This window comes from Eleutherodactylus coqui, chromosome 8 (assembly GCF_035609145.1).
Source record: "Eleutherodactylus coqui strain aEleCoq1 chromosome 8, aEleCoq1.hap1, whole genome shotgun sequence".
Taxonomy (NCBI): Eukaryota; Metazoa; Chordata; class Amphibia; order Anura; family Eleutherodactylidae; genus Eleutherodactylus; species Eleutherodactylus coqui.
Window position 1 is genome coordinate 82,301,204 of NC_089844.1, and position 23,126 is coordinate 82,324,329.

The 23,126-nt window shown below is 40.1% G+C and overlaps 1 protein-coding gene across 3 annotated transcripts in view; it reads left to right on the top strand.

Annotated features, from left to right (window-relative positions):
• The window catches only part of COBLL1 (cordon-bleu WH2 repeat protein like 1), a 125,638-nt gene extending 110,458 nt beyond the window's left edge, over positions 1-15,180 (top strand). For 2 of the 3 annotated variants that reach the window (XM_066575927.1, XM_066575926.1), the window contains exons 11-15: positions 2,269-2,539; positions 6,042-6,103; positions 7,508-9,189; positions 10,873-11,028; positions 13,340-15,180. In XM_066575927.1, the coding sequence (XP_066432024.1) occupies positions 2,269-2,539; positions 6,042-6,103; positions 7,508-9,189; positions 10,873-11,028; positions 13,340-13,426 (2,258 nt within the window). In that variant the 3' untranslated portion in view covers positions 13,427-15,180. The remainder of the gene's footprint in view (positions 1-2,268; positions 2,540-6,041; positions 6,104-7,507; positions 9,190-10,872; positions 11,029-13,339) is intronic. The other variant, XM_066575928.1, reaches the window with a different exon arrangement.
• The last annotated feature ends 7,946 nt before the right edge of the window (positions 15,181-23,126 follow it).

Genomic DNA, 23,126 nt, shown 5'->3' on the forward strand with positions numbered 1-23,126 from the left:
GGTACTCGGATAAGGCACACTACTTGGACGAGTAGTGCCTATCCGAGTACGTTCGCTCATCTCTACTTTCTATAGACCTCTAGGGGGGAAAGGGACTTGTTATTTGTCTAGCGCCAACGTATTCCGCAGCACTTTCAGGTAATTTATTTATTACCCTCACACCTCCTCCGATCCCTCTCCCCAGTGGTCATCTCCCATCTCACCACTCTATTCAACCTCTCTCTGACCTCTGGCATCTTTCCCTCTTCTTTCAAACACGCCATCATATCTCCACTGCTAGAGAAGCCGACTCTTGACGCGACTGACTTTGCCAATTACCCACCCATCTCAAACCTCCCCTTCATCTCCAAACTACTAGAACGGCTGGTTTACTCCCGCCTTGTAAGCTATCTATCAAAGAACTCTCTCCTCGACCCCCTACGGTCTGGCTTCTGACCCCAACACTCGACAGAAACTGCCCTTACAAGGGTATAAAACGACCTACTGACAGCCAAATCGAGGGGTGATTACTCCCTACTGATCCTCCTCGACCTCTCCGCAGCATTTGACACTGTCGACCACAAACTCCTCCTCAGTATGCTTCGCTCCATCGGCCTAAAGGACACTGCCCTCTCCTGGTTCTCCTCCTACCTATCTGACCGCTCTTTCAGTGTCTGCTTTGCTGGCTCTAACTCTCCTCCTCTTCCCCTTGCTGTTGGGGTCCCCCAAGGCTCGGTCCTTGGCCCCCTCCTTTTTTATATCTACACAGCCCCTGTTGGACAAACCATCAGGAGTTTTGGCCTCCAATACCACCTCTATGCTGATGACACCCAGCTATACACCTTTTCCCGTGATATCTCTGCACCTTTCCTCCAAAACATCACTAACTGTCTGTCCGCTGTCTCTAACACTATGTCCTCTCTCTACCTAAAACTAAACCTCTCTAAAACTGACTTACTGGTGTTTCTTCCTTCCACTAACCGACCTCATCCTGACATCTCCATATCAGTGTGTGGCGCCACTATAACTCCCAAACAGCATGCCCGCTGCCTTGAGGTCATATTAGACTCCGATCTATCATTTACCCCCTACATCCAATCTGTGGCTCGAACATGTCAGCTGCACCTCAAGAACATCGCAAGAATCCGCTCTTTTCTCACCATAGACACGCTGAAAACGCTTATTGTTGCCCTCATCCACTCACGGCTCGATTATTGCAACTCGTTGCTGATCGGCCTTCCCTGCACCAGACTCTACCCTCTCCAATCCATCCTGAATGTGGCAGCCAGGCTCATCTTCCTGTCCAGCCGCTACTCTGACACCTCTGCCCTGTGCCGGTCACTGCACTGGCTGCCTGTTAAATACAGAATTCAATTTAAACTTACTACCTTAATCCACAAAGCCCTCCACAGCGCCCCCTATATCGCCTCCCTCATCTTAATCCATCACCCAGCCCAGGCTCTCCGCTCGGCAAACGAAACTAGACTGCACACCCCTCTAATTCGAACTTCTCACTCCCGCCTCCAAGACTTCTCCAGAGCAGCACCAGTCCTCTGGAACGCACTACCAAAGGATACCTGTAGTCATACTGATCCTGCTGTCGCATAGCTAAATGTCTGACCATTGTCTGTATATAGCATCCCTCACTCTCCACCTCACCATACTGTGCACATCTCCAGCCATTTTACCTTCTGTATCACCCCATTACTTGTAGTATGTAAGCTCGTTGGAGCAGGACCCTCACCCCTATTGTTTCCATCAATTGATTACTATGTAACCGTGGTTCTGTAATGTTTGTACTTTTGTCTTTCTGTATTCCCCCTGTCTATGTAAGCGCTGCGGAATATGTTGGCGCTATACAAATAAAGATTATTATTACTGCCCATGAAGCTGGGTACTGATTTTACTGACCTTGGAAGGATGGAAGGCCGAGTCAACCTTGAGCCGGCTACCTGACCCAGTGGGGATTAACCCCGCAACCTTCAGGTCATTAGCGAGAGTTTAGGACTGCATTCTCTGCACCATACATTGGCTGATTAAAGGGGCTTTCCGACCCCTAAAAATTGTTCCATGTGGCCTTATATATTTTTGAGCTTTGATCCCACATCACTGGTAACGTCTTTGCAATGCTCTATGTTGCAAACCTCAGTGAATAAGATTTGGCAAGTGTATACAGTGTTCACCAAATTCTACAGTATGATGAAAATGTAATGGACTGCAAAAGTAAGACTAAAATGTGCCTTTTTACAAATGGATGTCATTGTAGCTATTATTTGTTATTGATTACAGTGTATTTGATCTCCGGAACAGAGCTGCAAGAGATTGAGGAGAAAGAGGAATTGAGCGTCTCTCACAAGGAAGACGCTGATTCCATCTCTAAGGAAAATGTCAGTGCTTCTGCCAAGGAAGAAATGAGTTTATCTTCTACCGACGAACATTCGGATGCCAAAACTGCAGCTGCGGATAAGAGCGCGGCTTCTGACATGCACAATTCTTCTTCGCTTTTTGATGTCGAGAATATTTCCAAGATTACACAGGATAATGTAACTGCAGATGGAATGTAAGTATATCACAAGCCCCTCGTAGAATAGTATATTATATGACAAAATCAGTATAAAAAAAGCACAAAACGATGAAAAATGAAAAAAGTTACATCAGAAAAGTTACGTGTCATCTAATATAACCACCGTTATGCTACCCACAACCTGCCTAGTTGTGCTGTAATGCATCCTCTAGGCCCACATAGTCTTATTGAGGCTGGAAACACTGATCCTGTAGAGGTTATTGGTTTTCATCATCTTTCCCATCAACAATTAACTGCTATCAGAAATGGATAATTACACTATATTTGGAGATTTCTTCTATTGGAGAACTATGCTGTTCTGTAAGAAAATGATTGTCTTAAAGGTTTGAATAAGAAACTTTACCTTCTATGGCCAACTTTGCATTCTTATAGGGGTTCTTTGGTTTGAAATTCCATTCTTGTTAGAAGAGTCCTGTGATAATAAGCTGTTCAAAATTTTTTCCCTTGCTGGTACCCCCAGTGATCAGCTGTAATCTGTGGGGAAACTCGTGTTGTATTTCCCTGCAGCACCACCACAGGGGAAACTATGCATTACACAATACCCACTTATATCATTCTGCTGTCTACGTAGACAGGTCCCAAAAAATGAGCTTTGTAACCTCTATCGAAGAGCTGAGAATGCTCAACAGAGGAATTGCCTCTATTAATGCCTGGCCTCACTGGCACTTTAACATACATTTTACGAATGCAAAAAATGTGCATAAAAAAAAATAAATGCGTTTTTAAGCATACGTTTACGTTCATAAATTGTACGCGCTTTGTTTTCATTTGTTTTGATCCATGTTTGGTATGAAAAATGTTTAAGTTTTTCATAGGAAACATTTGTTCTTAAAGTTTTAAAGTTCATCACTTTTTTTTCCCCTTTGGCCTCCTTCACACGGGCGACAAAGTCGCGCGATTTTGTAGCGTTGCTACAAATCACATGTATGAGAATCCCATGCTTTCCTATTGGCTCCTTCACACATGCGATGTTTTGTTGCATGCAACAACCCAACACAAAAACCTTGCGGGTCCGGCGATATGCCCAAGACACGTGAGGTTTTGTAGCCCATGTTTCCCTATGGAGCCTTCCTCTCTGTTGCATCGCATCGCACGAAAACGTGATTTTCATGAGGTGCAATGCAATAACTTAAGCCCTAATAAAAACTAAAATAAAAACTAAAAATACACATACATCACCTTTCCCGCTCTGTCAGCCCGACTGCATCTTTTTCCCGGGTCCCCAGCACTGATCAACTTCTCTTCTGGCCGGGGATTCAAAAATGCCCGCCTCCTGGAAGCGCTGGCTGTGATTGGCTAAGAATTTGGTTCAATCACAGCCATTCATCGAATGCTGGCTGTGATTGGCTAAGCATCAGCCAATCGCAGCCAGCGCTTCCAGGAGGCGGGGATTTTTAAATCCCCCGGTTAGAAGAGAAGATGATGATCGGTGCCGGGACCCGGGGAGAAGATGCGGCCGGGCTTATAGCGCAGGAGAGGCGATGTATGTTTATTTATTTTTTCTTCTTCAGCTACGGCTTATTTTCAGGGATTGGCTTATATTTTAAGCCTCCCCCTAAAATCCTTGCATGTGATGCTACAAAGTCATGCGACTTTGTAATGCTACAAAATCGCGGTATTGCCGCAAGAAGACGCAGGGATATCGCACGGATCAGCTAGCAATACCACTGTGATTTTCTCGCGGCGATGCCATGTCACCCGTGTGAAGGAGGCCTTTAAGGCATTTTCATCTCAAATGTGTATGGAAACCTATAAACATACATCTCCAAATATTTTCCAGTATACGTTTCTATCCTTTTTTTGTGGGATAGAAAAGTGTAGTAAGCTATGCCACTACAGAAACGCACAGAGAAACATGCATTATTTGATTATGTTTAACCCACTATGGGTCCGTTAAAGGTTATGCTTTCATCCCTTTTTTGGAATAAAAACATGTCCGTTTCTTGGATGATGACAATATGATTATGGGGACAAATGTACGCTCTGCTATAACCCCATTTTCCCATTTTTTTTTGTATCCTTCCCCATCCCATAGTAAATAACCTAGTATTAGGGCTATTGCCTTGAAGCACATTTTACTGCTGTCTCACACAATAAAAAGAGAAGTCCGATTTATCTTCTCACATCTTGTCCGCTTTATTGGAAGGTTTGTGCAGTGACCCCAGAGTCCGTGGCAGGCTTTGGGCACATAAATGGCGGTGGCTCTGCTACTCCCCTTTGCCCCAGAAACTAGGGCAGTGGGGAAAAAACTGGTGTGAATGGTGTTCTAAGTTGGCATTTGTTGCTACCCGTGGCAGGAAAAGGTGTTGATTTTGTCTAGTTAGATAATGGAGAAATCAGGAAAAGATACAAGGACAAAGTGGAGATCAAAATAACCATAAGCCCTTGATGTTCTAATCTGACTTGGGGTGGAGTGAACCTTATGTCTTGCTATGTGGTCCGCTGGCTACTTGCTATACCTAGAGTTCATTGTAATCGTGCCACAGAAGGAGACCAGAATTGTTCTACTAGCCTAAGATGACATACTCACCCGGTCTTCTTTTCCAGCAGTGTCCCCCGGCAAAGTCAACATGTGCACAGAAAGCTGGACTAATTTCAGAAGGCTGTGTGTGCACTCTCTCATTCATCTCTATGGAAATGCTTGTGCACAGCCTTCTGAAAAGAGTCAAGCTTACTGTGCACATGTTGACTTTGCCGGGGGACATCACAGAAAAGGGGAGCCTATAGAGTATGAAAAAAGACTCCCCAGACTCCATGTCACCTAAACTATAAGCAACGTAACTTAGTTTAGATTTGATAACCAGTTCCTTTTTACAACATACTTTTTACTTTTGAGGGAACTTGTGTAAGGGTTGCAAAGTATGCCACACCAAATTTTCCGTTGCATATTCCTTTTCATATATAGTCCACACCCTAAAGAAACCCTACTGTGAAGCCATGAGATGTGCACACTGACTGTACTGAAAGACATCAGTTCTTTCTATATACATAAAACAAAAGCTAAGTTACCAGACGACACAACTTCTCAGGCTAAGTGCCTCCCTGCCCCATACAAGAGAATAGTCTACTCTTCCAGAGTTGTAAGAGCCTCTATACACCTTAGACTTTAGTCATCCGAACACACTGATTTTGCTGGGATCGATCAACTCTTGCATGTGTTTAGGGCCTTCCAATTTTTTCCTGACAGATGATGTTGGGGAAAAGAAGGATTGGGCACATTGAATTTCAATGCCCAAGTCTTTTGACCATCCTGCGGATAAGTTGCCAGCAATTCTGGCTGCTGCCATCTCCACTGTTGCCATTGAAAATCTATGAATGCTTTGCCTTACTCAGCATTCATGGGGCATTCGGGAGAAATAGCTATCAAAGTTTTATGAGAATATGAAGTGGTCTTCCCTTTTTCTGTGAGTTGTTAATACTGTCTTAAAATATTTTTATGCTTTGTTTGTCTCATTACTAATATTTCAATATCTCATAGGTCAAATGTCTTTATAAAAAAAGCTGTAACTGAAAGCACAACACTGGAATATGATAAGATTGGTGAGTATATAGAACAGATTGTAGTATATGTGATCACACCCTAGGTGTGGTAGAGCAGAAATTCTCAGCTCTGACCTTGTGTCATCTGGTTAACAGAGTTGGATTTGGTGTCCATCGTTAATCAGATTACACGTGATCTTGATTGTAGAGTAACTCTGGATATTTTCATTTGTGGACCACTTTGATTAACCATACTACCAGAGATGTAGCTTCCATAATTCCCATTTTGGTTCTTTTTCTGTAATCCAAGACTAACAGCATCTAGCAATAGTATCCTATAAAATGTAAAGACTGAAGTTGTTATTAAGGTCCTGGTCTTCACGTTTTAGATGTTAGTTGTGTAAACATTCCAGGATGTATTTTCCGTGTGTTGTGTATGATAAAATGTGATGGTTCCCAGCAAGAGAAACCAAGTAATCTGGTAGATATAATACCTTTTAATGGCTAACAAAAATTATAGTGAGCTTTCGAAACTCTCATGGTTCTTCCTCGGGTATAATGAAATAGATCCGAAATAGAAGTCTGAGGAGGAACCCTGAGCAGTTTGAAAGCTCGCTATGTATTTTTGTTAGCCTTTAAAGGTATCATATCTACAAGATTACTTGGTTTCTCTTGCTGAGAACAATCACATTTTGCTCTACTGGCTGACGCGGTACCAAACGTTTTTCATTGTGTATGATATGCGTGACTCGAGAGCTTTATTTGACACCTTTGTTGTTCCCTCTATTAAGTACAATAGGTGCTAAAAGCCCCAACAGCACAGCATATTAAGACAAGTTGTAGTATAAGAGATGATATAAAGGATGTTACAGTATTATGACCTAGTGGCAAAATGTGACATATTCAGTAAGGGTGGATTCATACTAGTGTTTCATCTCCATTTTGGCTTTCCGGCTCTCTCTGTTCCGAGTTTGGAGCAGAGAGACGGAATTAAACTGATTTGTTTTTATCACCATTTGATACAAATTTGTTTTTTAAAATTGGAAAGCTTTCGTTTTGCCTCTATTCTGTTAGGTTTCTGATTTCTTACGGAAACAAATACTGCCGCAGGCTGACCGATTTGATCTTTTTGAAAATGGAAATCTAACAGAACTGAATCAAACGGTAAAGCTTTTCGTTTTTAAGAACCTCATTAAAATCAATAATTGTAAAAATGGATCCATTTAATTCAGTTTTCATTCTAACTCTCTGCTCCAAAAATGAAACTGAGATAGAAAGCCAAATTGTAGAAGAATTGAACACTTTCTTCCAGGTAACTACATAGATTCCCAGCAGTCGAATATTACTTGGATCAGTTTTTCATAGGGGACCCTTCTTATGGACAACCCATTTAAAATTCTGTGCAAGATTGTAAAGAGTCTGGATCATGTATATTTAAATCTTTCTTACCTTTTATTTCTTTAGGTGAAAGTAAAAATAGGACATCAACCCCAACCAGTGAACTGGAGAACCCGCAACTATTTGAAAATAAAGTAGTAGTAGCAGAACAGGCCTCTCAGACTCTGCCATGTGCAAAGCCTACTGAAAGTACAGATTTTGTTACTGAAGACAGTGGCTGTATTAATCTGACAGAGAGCAATGTGGATACAGAACTGAAACAGTCCATTAGTGAAAAGGGAAAAATGCAGGATTCTGCTGTTCAGACAGTCAATTTTGACAGTGATGTGGAGATAATTATGGACAAGGAAATCACACATTCTCAGGGTAATATGTTGGTGGACAAAGTCCAACATGAACTCAATGCTCATGGAAGCAATTCGGCACAACTCACTGAACGGCTAAATAAACATGAACTTTGTAGCAATGTGAGAGAAAGTGTTGAAACTCAGACTGTTGGTGTCCAGGAGAACATTGTTGAAAGTTCCCAATCAAAAACATTTCACTTATATCGACAACAATCTGATCCCAAGCCTAAGCCTTCCAATGAGATCACAAGAGACTATCTCCCCAAGGTTGGAATGACTACTTACAAAATTATACCCCAAAGATTAGATACAGATCAAGAAGGTTCACAAGAAGCAGGGAATAGCAATATTGCCCCTTATTACGGCCAGGCTCCTGCAAAAGGTGAGCCACCATCAGTGATGAACAATGGGAGTTTATCACCACAAGGATCAAACGTCAACACACTGAGCATGGTTTCTAAAACTACTGCCGACCACAGTCGGAAAGAACATTTTGCACTTTCAAGAAGTTCATCCTCTGCCCCTAATAAAGCACCTCCTCCTGAGGTCAAACCAAAGCCAAAACCCATAAGCCCAGTGAAAGGTCCAAGTTCTTTCTACCTGCAGATGCAAAAGAGAGCTTCAAGCACATATGTGACATCTGCTATTGCCAAGGCAAAAACCGCTCCTAATCCTTCCAACCATATTGTTAAAATTAAAGACTTAGGAAATGAGGCTTCACAGGTAAGCATTAGAACACTTCCTTCTGCTGTACTAAATTATCCTTCTAAGTTGGAGGAGAAATTACCAGAAGACAAACCACCTTTACCAGAAACACATAGTGAAATTAAAAATGGTGGTCTTGAAACCATTTCGGAAATACACTCAGAAGTTGGAAACCATAATAATGTTTCACAAGCTTCTGCTGAAAAAGATGCTAAAGAGAAAGAATTGTCAAACGAACTGACTTCCCAGCTCCAAGCGGTTGAGTCATGTAACGCAAAAAGGCCTGATGTTTTGATGTTGGAGAAAACCATTTTGGAAACCAGAAGTGCAGTGCCTGAGGTCTCTTCTGCTGAGAAGCTATCTCCGATAGTGGAGAATGAATGGAAACCTGAAATAACTTCTAGAAAAACTGTACAATCTTCGATCTGTCCTACTAGTCAAAACCCTCCATTAACTCTTCCAAAATTAAGCAACTTTGTCACACCGAGACCATTTCTAAGTTCACTCTCTTCCAGTTCTTTTTCATCTTCTGCAATATCTATGGTTAAACGGTCTCAGTCGTTCAGTTCTGGCTCCTCACCCACCAAATCTCCTACTTATGCCCCTATTGGTTGGTCTCCAGTTACATCTCCGAGTGAAAACAAAAAGGATTCTTTAGTATTCTCAGCCATTCCACAGGAGCAGATTGAAGATAAGGTAATGTCTATCTAAAATGTAGACACTAGTGTAAATCTTAAAGTATTGTTTTTATGAAAATTAGTAATTTTACTTTAAAGGTAAATTATATGGATTTACAGAGCTTTTATTTTATATGCATTACCTAGGTATATCAGAGAGTGACATTAGTATGGGTCTATAAGTTGAAAACCTACGCTAGTGTCCTGAACGTAGGGGTCACGGCCCTCTACCCAAGCATGGTTGTTGAACCTTGGAAATCAAGCAGTTTAGGCTACATAGTAAATATCAATGAGAGGCTGATCAAAGCTAGAGTGGTCTGTCCATATATTCAAGTGCCATGTTTCCTTTGTTCAAGGCATCAGGGAGCTGTTGGGGGTCAGATCCTCTTTATATAAATTTATAGGTGTCTGAAATCCGGCAGAGAACCAAATTTATCAAGTTTATTAGAACTGCAGAAAGTCAAGTAGCTCATAAGACACTTCAAGCACAGTACAAAACTTAAGTATCTTCATTCTTATAGAATCACTAAACTGAAATGGTATAACATAGATCCTGAATCGACAAACTGTGAATTGGTTACCTAAACTAAATAATGTACTTGGGGGGGGGGGGTATGGAGGTGAGCCCATTCCTAATACCTTTAACTATTATTTATGCCATGAGAAGAAAAAAATAAAACGAGTGAATCCTTAACATGGTGATGTACATGTGATAATATTAAACTGTCTTATTAACGGAGTGTATTTAATTGATCAGCTTTATTAATGCTAATTGTAATTAAAGGGTAATTTCCATTAAATAATTAAGTGTTCGTAAGTTACACAATTTAACTTGTGCAGCTTTTAATACCAACCTGTACTGATTTCAAGCAGGCAATCTCTGCAGTGGGAGGAAGAATGAAGGGTAGAGGGGAATGTGTAATATGAGCTAGCAGGTTTGTAGACAGAGTGACCATGACCGGGCCGCAGCTTCATCATATCTGTAAAATGGAAGATAATTACTTACTGTTAGTGAATTAGGAACAATCTGCAGCATAAACATCTAAGCTTTAGAGTACACAAGTAAGTTCAATATTAGTCTGAGGAACTCGGACCAATATCGCACTTGCAAACCCCACATTTTTATGCGAGTGCAATATGTTTTGTGAGATAATCGCATTGCACTCGCAATTTTCACATGCATGAAAAATGCATATTATTCCCTATGGGAGCAAAAACGCATCGCACTCACATAAAACTCGCATGGGCATGCAAGCACGATGCAATTTTTTTTTGTCCTCCTGCTCCCATAGGGAAGAATGAGTATTTCTTCAAAAAGATACTGCACGTCGGGATCTAAGAGCCCGGTGAAGTTTTTATTTCTCAGTAGAGGTGTGCTTTAAGACGCATGCTTATGGATAGCTTTTCTTTTTGGCTGCCCTGCATTTACAATGTGTAGATAGCCTAGGCAGTTCTCACATTCACCTAGGAGATTGTTGCAGCCCACCGATAACCATCATGATCCCAAATTTCTAGGTTTGTATAAAGTTATAGTATAGGTGAAGCTGTGAAGGGTTTGGTGTGGTATGAAATTGGAAGATACTCTTTAACGTGTGTTGAGATTAATCATTGTATTGAATCCAAGACTTGTGTGACTTATATCAACTTTGTAATGTATTTAACCCTGAGAATGTTGTCACTTTTAAGTACTTTTGTTTTGTAGACACTAACCCCTGAACTAAAACACAGTGTGTATAGTCCTCCTCCCGTTCTTGAAAAAAAGTCCACAGTATCTTTTCAAAGTTCTGATCCAGAACAACTCCGCCAGGATATCCTGGCTGCCATACGTTCCGGACAGGCGGCTGCCAACCTGAAAAGGGTGAGTTTGTTAGAAAATGCACCAGTTTCGAGTTTTCATGCAAGAGATTAAAGTTTTTTTTGAACTTTAATTCCCTGATTTTCCAAAGTAAGAACAGGAACAGTTCTGATATTTTAAACCACTAAAAGTCCTAAACTTACTTGGACATAAGTTAAGATCGATTCTCCTTTAACGTTGAGTCCAGTTTCTTTTGCTGGGTGATAGAGGGTTAATGTCACAATTAGCAATATGTTCCCATAGAAGTCACAGGGACATATGACCAATTAGGCTGCATAAATCTGTCAGCGGCTTGATAAATCACCCCCACTGATTTTTTTTTATACCTTTAAATGAAAAATAGTTCACTTTGGTCTGGCATTGCCTTCCACTAATGTCAAGCCCAATGTTCTGCAGGTCTTGTGAGCAGAGACGTATTTAAATGTCACACCTAATCCTCAGTGCTTTTTAATTAAATATGAACTTTACATTACCTATGCTTGATGGAATTTGACTTTTCACATTTCTGAACCATTTTTTATGCTTGTTTACTAACCCAACACATTGGGAAGGTATGTGGCTTGTCTCTTGACACGAGCGTCTCTTACTGTATGCAATTGTAGGACTGACCTGCTAACTTTTTTAAACTCTAAATTACAAACTATTTTATTTAACATTTTAGTATGTGAACTCGGGGGAGCATTCGTTTATATAGGGAGACCCTTTTGGTATATACATGGACAGATGTCATTTAACTTTTTGCAGCATCATCATTTTTCTACCATATCTAGTATTTTTGTGTAAAGCAGTAGGTGACACATCATAAAGAGCTTTGTAAAATGAAAAACGCTGCTGCGCTGCATCTGGTAGGTTAGATAAGAGAAGTTAATAACCTATAGAATACATATGTAACTTTATATAATAAATTATAACTTTAGACAATGTTATTTTAGTATAATTTAAAGAGGTTGCCCAATCCCTTTTTAAAAGGGAAACTCTTACAGTGGCATAAAATAACAAACGCTTACCTTTTCGATCCCCTGCTCCCATGTTGATGGTTGTCTGGTCTCTGTTCTACCTTCTACAGCAGTGAAGTGTTGACATCACTGTTGCCACCACTGTGGCTGGTGGTTGCATGTTCTTTCGACATGCCTTTACTTATTTTACGCCCCTGCAGGTTGTTGCTTGAAATATTTAATGGGATTGGACAATTCTATTGAAGTGTTTAAGGGAATCCCTTCATTGACTTGTATTTGATATACTTTTATATTTAGTGTTTGCCTTTTTATGTATGTAGTTTTACTATCCAGTACAGAAACTAATCTCATCTTGAAACCTGGAAACTGTCAAGACGTTGTTGACAGATATGTTCTTACTATATGTCTCAACGTAGCACTATGACCTTCCCACCCCAAGATGTATAGTTACATCATAGACATGAGGGCTTTAATGCTAAATGCTGCATACTTACAGCAAATTGATGGTGTGGGCTCAGGAGCTGAACCCAACCCATCTGCAGTCAGCTGTAACTGGCAGCCGGGGTCATGCTGCAACTCTGATCATGGCAGTTAATCCTTGACTACAGTGGTGAATGCAGTCTGTGGCATGTAAATCGTTAACAAAAGGAGGGAGCTATCTCTGTCACCTCATTGGCCTTTGTTGATTTATGGAGGGCCGATGGGCTTTCATGGCAGCTGGAGACATAGCAGTGGCTGTTGGTATAAGAGATAGGTAAGAGATACAAAACAGACTGCAGTGTATTATCTCAGCAATTGTGAAATCACATGTTCAAGTCATAGAAAAAGAGGGGAAAAAAATACTTAGACCACTCTATTGCTCTTTCTGCTGTAGAGGCCAAACATGGTCCTCACTGAAAGATAGGGGTTAGCGTTTCACACACAGGTGTTTGTGGCAGTTTTTCATACAGTTGTTTGAGCCAAAGCTGGGGCGTGAATTAAAAAGGAAAGGAAGGACTCCTCCTTTCTGCTGGATCCAATTCTGATTTGGGCTCAGAAAATGAATGGAAGATTGCCACAAAACCTACCACAAAAAATGTACATTAAACTTCCCTTAAAATTGATTCCCCTTCCAGATCTACACAAAACTATTTTAGCTGCTTGAGAGAAAGACCTGTGTTCTCTCTTATTTTTATGTTAAGTGTCTCTTTAATAACTTGCTATGATAAAATTTCAAAGCATTAAATGACAAAATAGTATCTAGACCTCCACATCGATTCTACAAATATTGGGTATCCATTTCCACAACACGTTTTTTCAACTTAGATCTAAGATCTAATTTAGTAAACTTTTAAATCTTTTTCTTCATGTTGTTCCAGATTACGATCCGCTCAAATACGATTGCTATTAATGGAAAATCACGAATTGGTCATCCGGTTTTCTCAGAAACACTACCCGAAGACTAGCTATTGTGCCAAAGATCAGCATTTTTTACATTTGCATCAGCTATCACATACCTGGTTAATACTGTAGTTCTATGTGTAAAAGTGTTGTGAGATAAATTAAAGTATATATTAATATATTAAAAAATTATGCAATATCTTTGTAACTTTCATAGGAAAGTTTAAGAAAAGAAAATATATTTTTGGGGGATTTTGTAATTAACTTAAGTTTGTGGCCTGCCATTTTCTATAACTGTAGACTTTTATGTTCTAATTAAAATATAACCCAAAACCTTAGAGATTTAAAGGAACATTCTTTTATTTTCTATTTTGTAAATTTATATGCTGCAACCTCTTTTTTGTTGTTTAACTATGATGTAATGAATCTTAAGCAATGTTGATTTCTTAAATTTACTGTATAGAACTGCCAATATTGCCTCATTCTCCTAGAAATAATTTAAATAAATCTGCTATTAGCAGTGTTGACTTAAATTCTGATTTCAATATTACTGTATCGGTTACCTTGACTATAAGTGTACTGCTTCTTTTTTTATATGTGTTATTATTTGACAATTGTTGGAAGGTTCTTCACCTAAATTTGTTTGAAAAATCTGATGTATTTGGCAGGAAGATATTAAAAAGCAAAACTATCAAGTCTATTTGACCTACCATTCTAGCTTTGAGCTGAATAACCTGAGACAGACTAGTTGCTATGGACATCCGACCTGACAACCCTACATTAAAGACTGAAGATGTTGAGGCCCTCTTTACATGTTTTTTATGCTGGCTGATCATTACTATTTAGCAAGCACAAAACTGTTTGCTGGAGGAGGACGAACAATATTAGTAACAATTGTTCCCCACCCACCCCCATGTGATGATTCTCAGGCCAGGTAAAAGAAATATAAACAAACACTAATTGACATGCTTTGATGATCGAGGCTCGTTACATTGTGCCAAGAATTGACCTGTGTAAAAAGTTATATAACTTATGTAACACATAAGTTATATAACCTTAGCAATCGGGCAGTTTCAAATGTCCAGAGTTGCCCATGTAGATAAGTTTGGTAATTGCTCCCATATTGGCAGAATCAGATGATGATCTAATGTGTAGAGAGGCCTCCTGACTATCTTCCAATGGCAGATGTTGGGGGATGGAGTGATCAGACTGTTTGATTTTTAAAATGCCCAGTTTGTTCCCTCAGGAAATAAGCCACTACCAAAGGTCTATGATAGCAGCTAATAAATATGTACACTTGGCTGGGCCGAGGGAATTTGTTTATGGTGGAGTTAGTAGAAGTAGCTATTGGTGGGATGAGTATTTGGTCAACATCTCATGTCTATTGTCTTCTTAAAAGGACTGTACAGGATTAGAAAGACTTGGCTATTTTCTTTCAGAAGCAGCACCATACTGGTCTATGAGTTGTACCTTGTATTGCAGCTCAGTTCGATAGAAGTGAAAAGGTCTGAATTACAATAGGACACGTCCTGCGGACAAACGTTGTGCTGTTTTTGGAAGAAAGCATCCAGAATTTCTCATTCCGGTCAACTCCTTTTAAACTGAAGCCCAGATTTGAGAAGAGAGAAGCAGCTTGGCAGAATTAGTCTTATTCTGCATTATTAATCAGATTTTTCTACAAATAAACATAGGCGGAGAAGCTGCTTAACGAGAACATGAGCTTTAAAAAAATGTTGACTACTTTTGTATTACCGTCAACCATCAACATACAGAAATTCACACTGTATCTTCCACTGCCAAATAAAAGGTTTTAGTTGTATGTGTTAGATTTTATTTCTTGTTCTTAACAAATATGCCACATTTAATATTTTTTCTTCTTTTTTCACTTAATATAATTATCAAAAATTTTCTTGTACTTTAAATGTTTGTTTGTAGTTATTCTCACACTTGGCTTTTTTGTTTGTTAAACTGAATGCACTATTTCTATCATTCCTTCACTAAATGACTTTTGCAATTCTTTTCTTAATTTTGTTTTGAGAAATGTCGCAGTTCTGTGTCAATCTAAGAAAGCTGTTAATTAAAAACATGTTTGCTGCAACTAAGTTCTTTTGTTGCATGGTATATTGTATCAGTTGTGAAGAGTTTGTAATGTTATAACTATTCTGTTTATTTATTTTTTTTATTTAATAATTTTGTTATACAGCAAAGCGGAAGTATCTGGGTTAGGTTTTAGGGGTAATGAGTAAAACTAGCTGATTTATATGCTTTACTTAACAAGGGGGCATCCTCTACTTCTAGAGGAAAAGAGGTTTCCACACCGACTTTGCTCTTACAGTAAAAAAAAAGCTGTGAAAATATGGAACTCTCTACCTGAGGATGCGATTCTGGAAAACTTGATAAAGAGGGACCTGGCTGCCTTTCATGGGCGATACAATATTACGTGTTATAATCATTAATAACTTCAAAAGTGTTGTTGATTCAGGGATTATTGCTAGATTGGAGTCACGGTGGCTTCACATGAGCTTGTGCGTACATAGGTGTGCACCCCTGTACGCGCAAAAACACGCATGCATGCAAGTGCGCATTGACTTCACTGGAGCCGCAGCTGCAGCCTGCGACTCCATTGAAGGCAACGGTCTGCCCGCACCCCTTAATTATTTTTCAGGGAAGAGCTTTAACTATAAACTCTTCCCTGAAAAACAAACATTTTAGTGTTAAAAAAAAAAAAAAAAAAAATATATATATATATATATATATATATATATATATATATATATATTATACCTCCCTGTCCACCGCTGCCATGTCCCCCGGGGGGATGAATAACACATCCGCAGCAGATGTTTTCTTCAGCCCCACAGGGAAAAATAATTTCCTGCTGCACCTGCCACATTTGTGGGAGATGCAGCAAAGGAATTCCAAATCCTTGCGGGGAATATAGAATTTCCTACGTACAGACGACGGCTGCAGTAGCGGATCTAGCTGCCGGCACCCAGTTATTGCTTATCCAATATTCACTCAAATTACCCCGATGCAGATACAGGGGGAAACTCGCCACAGAGCCTAATAGTGCATGCTCCTCACAGGATGTGGACCCGCCATCCAAAACTTCACCATATGATATCTTAGACACACTAGGAGCAGCAGATGGGGTGCAATCTTCAAAAAGTAACTTCTCAGAGATCCTTCTCTTGTGAAAAAGTAATTACATTTTATTTGCTTCCATAAAAGACAGACAGCGTTTCAACCACACATCTGTGGTCTTTGTCAAGTCATCGCAATACACAGACAAATACCCCAATAAATAGTACAAACGGACATACCCCTCACCAATGACATAGCTTCATAAAAACACGCACCTTCACTGCCCAATCCACACAAGGACACGGAGATGGGGATAGCTGTATGCACTGATTGACAATATATCCACAAGGCATCCATGTATGTCCTACGTTCTTACGTCAATTGCACCCTATCTGCTGCTCCTAGTGTGTCTATGGCACCCAGTAATTGTTTTTCAGGGAAGGGCTTTAAGTATAAGCTCTTCCCTTAAAACAAGGCAAAGTAGTGTACAAAATAATAAACCCCACATACTCACCTTCCTTCAGCTGCCGGTGCTCAGCTGCATCCTCTCAATGCTGCCATTCATTCAGCAAGAGCTGCCTGCGATTGGCTGAGGTGTTCAGCCAATCACAGACAGCTGCTTCTGCATAATAACCGGCAGCAATTGTGGCTCCATTGAAGACAATGCGTGCATTCCCTATTGTGCACGCATGTCCTATCTTTACAGGCACGTGTCTGTAAAACACGGACATGTGAACACACTATAGGGAATGCATGTGTTGTAATAGGCTGAATTGAGCTGGATGGACATATGTCTTTTTTCAGCCTTACATACTATGTTACATTTATAGTGTAAAAATATATTGTATATAAAAACACAAACATATTATACATATAGAATTTTATTTTCATTAATTTTAGATGGTAACCTAGTATGTTAGACTAAACAAAAGACATATGTCCATCTAGGTCAGCCTATTTCCCCCAATGTTAATCCAGAGGAAGACTTCCTGACTCAAAATCTTGCAATCATAATAACTCCCTGGATGTACAATCCTTCTGAAGTGATCACTGACTATAACATGTAATAGCGTAGCACTCAAGAAATACAACCAGGCCCCTCCTATACTTTTTTATTGAGTTCACCATTACCACTTCCTCAGGCAAAGAGTTCCATAGTCTCACTGCTCTTACGGTAAAGAACTGCCTTGTATGTTGGCGTAGAAACCTTTTTTCCTTTGGTCGTAGAGAATGCCCCCTTGTTACAGTCACAGTCCTGGGTATAAATAGATGATGGATGAGATCTCTATATTGCCCCTTGATATATTTATACATAGTTATTAGGTCACACCTCAACCGTATTTTTTCTAAAATAAATTACAATTTTGATAACCCCTCTGGGTATTGTAGACCGCCCATTCCATTTATTACTTTAGTTGCCCGCCTTTGAATCTACTCAAGTTCTGATATGTCGTTCCTGAGTACCGGTGCTCAAAACTGTACACAATATTCCATGTGTGGTATGACTACTGATTTATTTAAGAGGAAGAATAGTAACATAGTAGTAACATAGTATGTTAGGCTGAAAGACTACTATGTCCATCCAGTTTAGCCTGTTTTCACCCCCCTTGTTGATTCAAGGCAAACAAACCCCAATGAGTTAGAAGCCAGTTAGGCCATTTGGGGGAAAAATTCCTCCCCTAGTCCATAATGGCAGTCAGAATAATCCCTGGATCAATGTTTTGAAATGTTCTCGTCATTCGCCCCTAAACCTCTTTTGATGCACACCGTGATTCTGTTTGTCTTTGCAGCAGCTGCCAGACACTGGTTGCTCCAACTAAGTTAACTAAAATCATCAAGTCCTTTTCCATGTGACTTTTGCCCAGTGGTTTACCATCTAGTGTGTAATGGTGACCTGTGTTTCCCCTGCTCATGTGCATAACCTTACATTTATCAGTGTTTAAACCTCATTTGCTACTTTTCTACCCAAGCCCCCAACTTATCCAGATCCATTTGCAACCACATTCTGTCCTTTCTTGTGTTAATTACTTTACATAGTTTTTGTATCATCTGCAAATATTGATATTTTACTGTGCAATCCTTCTACCAGGTCACTAATAAATGTATTAAATAGAAAAGGGTCCAATACTGACCCCTGTGGTACCCCACTAGTAACAATGACCCGATGAGAGTATGTACCATTAATAACCACCTTCTTCTTTCTATCACTGAGTAAGGGCTCGGTCACACAGGTGCATCGGCGCCCGTGTTACTGCAGGAGGAAGACGGCCGTACCTCAAGACGGACCTCTCTCTGCAGCGCCGGGAGAAAGAACATGTGACTTTCTCCATTGGCGGTCATGTGTTCTTTCTTCAGCGCTGCAGAGAGATGTCCGTCTTGAAGTACGGCCATCTTCTTCCTGCAGTGAGGGCTCAGTCATATGGGTGTACGGCGCCTGTGTACAGGTGCCGATGCGCCGTGTGACTGAGCCCTGATACTTACCCACTTACACACCTTCTCGCCCAGACCAAGGATTCTCATTTTATATACTGACCTTTTATTTGGTATAGTATCAAACGCTTTGGAAAAGGCCAGATACACAAGATCCAATGACTCTCCCTGATCCAGTCTGGAACTTACCTCCACATTTTGAAGCTGATCAGATTGGTTGGACAAGAGCGACCCTTATAAACCCATGTTTATATGGAAGTATACAGCTATTTTCCTTGAGGTCCTCCAGGATAGCATCTCTTAAAAACCCTTCAAACATTTTACTCACAATAGAAGTAACACTGTAGGACTATGACTTTGGACAGAGATGTAGCTTGGAGCTCCTAGGCCCCTATGTAAAATCTGTAACAAGAACCCTAATTTAGATTTTTTGTACTGTTGTCTTTTTAAGCCATAGTGGCCTTCACCGCACCTCCAACACTACCGTAATCTCTGGGAGCTACATTGGTGCCCATTAGTTTTCACTTTTGGATAATGGAATGGAATAATCGGACATAATAACAGAAAGTTGATAGCTGGAAATACAATGAAATTGTATTATATTATTTCTGCTGTATTATTTCTTTCCAGTTGTCATGGTTTCGGTTTTCCACATTTTATTTTCAGTTTTTTTGTTATTGTGAATTGACACGTGAATATATAGATTATGATAGAAATAATACTTTTTTGATTGGCTTGTACAGCTGACAGGTTGCTGAAGTTCAACATCAACTTAAAAGTAACCAAAGCCTCTACTACATCTCCCTTGATACAAGACTAGGTCTTAAAGTGCAACGAAAAGAAATCGGTTCTAGGTCAGTGCGTTATAAGGAAACTTCTCAATAATTAAGGCTAAGTGTAATAGCTAATTGGTGGAAAAGTGCAACCCTTGCCTGTCGGTTGCTATGTTACTTGTTGGTTTTGTATTCTCTTGGGAATTTGCTTACTTAATGTTTATATTAAATTGGCATTGACTTGATATCTTGTCTGTATTGCTATAATTAGGTCCGGTGTTCTGTAAACATGGGTTTGCTTGGAAAACTCATGATACAACATTCTGGGAACATAGGTTTTGTAGCAGATACAATGGCAACAATTAGTAAATACCTTATATACAGACTGACTAATTAGAGCCAGCAGACAGTAGCCACAGTGTGCTAAAGTCTGCGGCTGCTTAGAATCGGTCAAACTTTGGTACGTCTTCTGAAATTATTTTATTGGCAATGCTGCTGTACATATTAAATGATCAAAGCATTCTCATGATGTGGGCTTATGTTTACTGAAAATAGACAAGTTTTAAAGTCTGTAAGCAATAAATGAGAAAAAAAATAATATACTTGTCTTTCTGCAACACTTCTGCAAAGAAAATCAGGCTTCCTTCACCTCCTGGTACCCTCCATTAATTCTCGCACTGCCCTTTCTGAGATCACGACTAAAAGCTGATTTAGACACAATGATTTTCGCTCAAAAATCGCTCAAAGTCGTCTTTTGAGCGATAATCGTTTTGTCTAACTGCACTGACATCGTGCAGTTTTCGTTAAGGAATCGCTGATTGTTATCTTTCAGCATGCTTAAAGACAACAATGAGCCTTATCAAGAATTCACAGTGGGATACAGCTGATACTATTGTTTCAGCTGTATCCCGCTCCCTGAACACAGGCGGAGCATGAAGAACACAGCTGTCCAGAAAACAGCTGGATGCAGAAGACAAGCGGCTTAGCTTGTCTTCTGCATCCCCCACTCGGAGCGCTCACCTGTTTAACAGCCGGGCGCTCCGAGCAGAGAACAGCTGGATGCAGAAGACAAGCTGCTCCACTTGTCTTCTGCTTCATCCTCTTGGAGCGCAAAGTGATCGCTCAACTTGCACTAAAGGCACGCAACGATTATCGCAGAAAAGTCGCTCAAAAGATTTTTTTGAGCGATGATCCTTGTGTCTAAACCAGGCTTTAGTGAGTCTTTCCCTAAGGGCATGTTCACATGAGGGAAATTTCCTGCAGATTCATACTGATTTATTATGGTGAAAATTTGTTGACTAGTATTGCTAGCTAATTAACACTAAGATTTGCGACACACTAGCATATTTCAGGCCATGTGCTGTCCGTGTTAAGAGTGCAGCCTTATTATAGATCTATGAGGCACATGAATGTTTTTTCACACAGATCGAAGGTCCACATGAAAAAAAACTTATTATGTCCAATTTCTGTCTTTCACAGATGAGAAGTAGAAGATGCCAATGCATGCCAGTGTGTTGAGTCCATGTATATCAGACAGAACACGGACGGGTATCCGTGAACTGTCCAATTCGAGTTGTACCCAAATCCCTCAGGTGCAACTTGCATTATGACTAGTATGCAGCTAACCTAAAAAGAAATAACTACAGTTGTTACAATGACTATTTTGCAATATACTTAGTTGGACAAGATTGATTGGGGTATATTAGTTACAAAAGGTAATTTTCCTTTATATTTAAGGGTGTTCTCTGGTTACCAGACGACATTCCCCCTGTAGGTCCAACAGCAAAATAACAAAGGGAGCTGAATTTACTCATCCTCTGCTGCTGCAATCCAACACTGTAGCCACACACTTCTCCAAGTGATGATTGAGGAAGGGCATGTCACCGGATATTGCCCTGACCACTGCAGCCAATCAGAGGTAGCAGGGTTACTATTTCCAACTCCTGGCCTTATGGCACCCAGGATGTGAGCTCTGTTGCCAGGAGAATGGGTGGTGATGTGACAGCCTCTGATTGGCTACAGCAGTGAGGGGATATTCAGTGACACCAGGAGGATGGAAAAGCTACACTGGTAGATTCCAATAGTTATTTGGATTTCTCTAGTGTGAAAAAGGGAATGTTAAGGTTCCGTATGGACAGTTCAGGATGATTACGATGAACTGTACTGCGGATGAGCAATTCTAAACATCAGTCTGAAATATTAAAACATCGATTTATCGAGAAAGGGTACCCGAAGGAGGTGATCAAATCTGCTCTTGTACGGAACAACAAGATCCAAATTATGATGGCTAGACAACTGGATCAGAGCCTCTCCAAAATGATAGGTCTTTTCGGATGTTCTTGGTATGCAATCGTTAGTACCTGCAAAATGTAATCCAAGGAAAGACAACCTGTGACAGTGTCATAGGCACTTATGGGTTTATTGCTGGGCATGGGGAGTGGACTTGAAAGATGTGTTGCTACTGTCTTGGTGCCAAATACTAGAGGATACCTTCAGGGGGCTTGTGGAGTCCAACTTTGATAGGACTGCACAGTTTTGGCAGAACAAGGGGGGGGGGGTCTACATGATATTAGTTGGGTTTGAAGTTGTAACTGATCAGTGTATGTTCATATTCACTGTCATTGCTTATCTGCAATGGGGAAAGTCCAAAAAATAACACAATTTTCTTCCATTTTTTTTCTACAAAAAATAATACCCCCGCTTTGTAAATCTGCCCTAAAGCCAGATTCACATGGCCATATGCAGGTTTACATCTGCTGTCTGATCTGCATGAAGACTGCAAGTTGCATGTCCTGTTATTGTTCGTGAATATGATTCTTCTTTAGTATGGACCAGCTATGTGAAAAGCTCCATAGGCTATAATGGGGTAATGTGCTGTCCATGTACATGGGCCGAAAATACGGCCGTGTGAATTGACCTTAAGAGGTTCCAAATACCATAAAATATAGTTGAAATGAAGACTGACAGTGTGAGTGGTAGGACATTTCATATTTAGAGTTGTTTATCTTTAATAATTTAATCTGTAGAGTAAAATTTATCTCAAGGTTAAATTAACTTTTATTATTTTTACCATGCGAGAAAAGTTCAAGGCAGTTACAGCGTCTCCTACATGGTGATAGTAGAAAACTTTATCACAGCTCAAGGAAAAGAACACATTATTCCGCCATGTGTTACTTACATTGTCCATTGTTTGCCAATTTGTTTTGTAAGAGTTATATTTTTATTCTAATAACAGTAATTTAATTTATTGAGTGATTTATTGAGTGAAATTCTAGTAATTGACAAGATTAGACTTTTTGTTCGAGTTGCAGATGTTTAGTTCTATGCTTAAATTAGACCTATAGTATCACAGGGATGTGCTGTCTCTTAGTGAACCTGTATATTAATGGATCAGCAATGATCGACGCCAATCAGCAGGATCGGTACTGCTCTACTGGGCTTTCACACAGGCCAATTCAGAATCTGTTTTGGATGAACG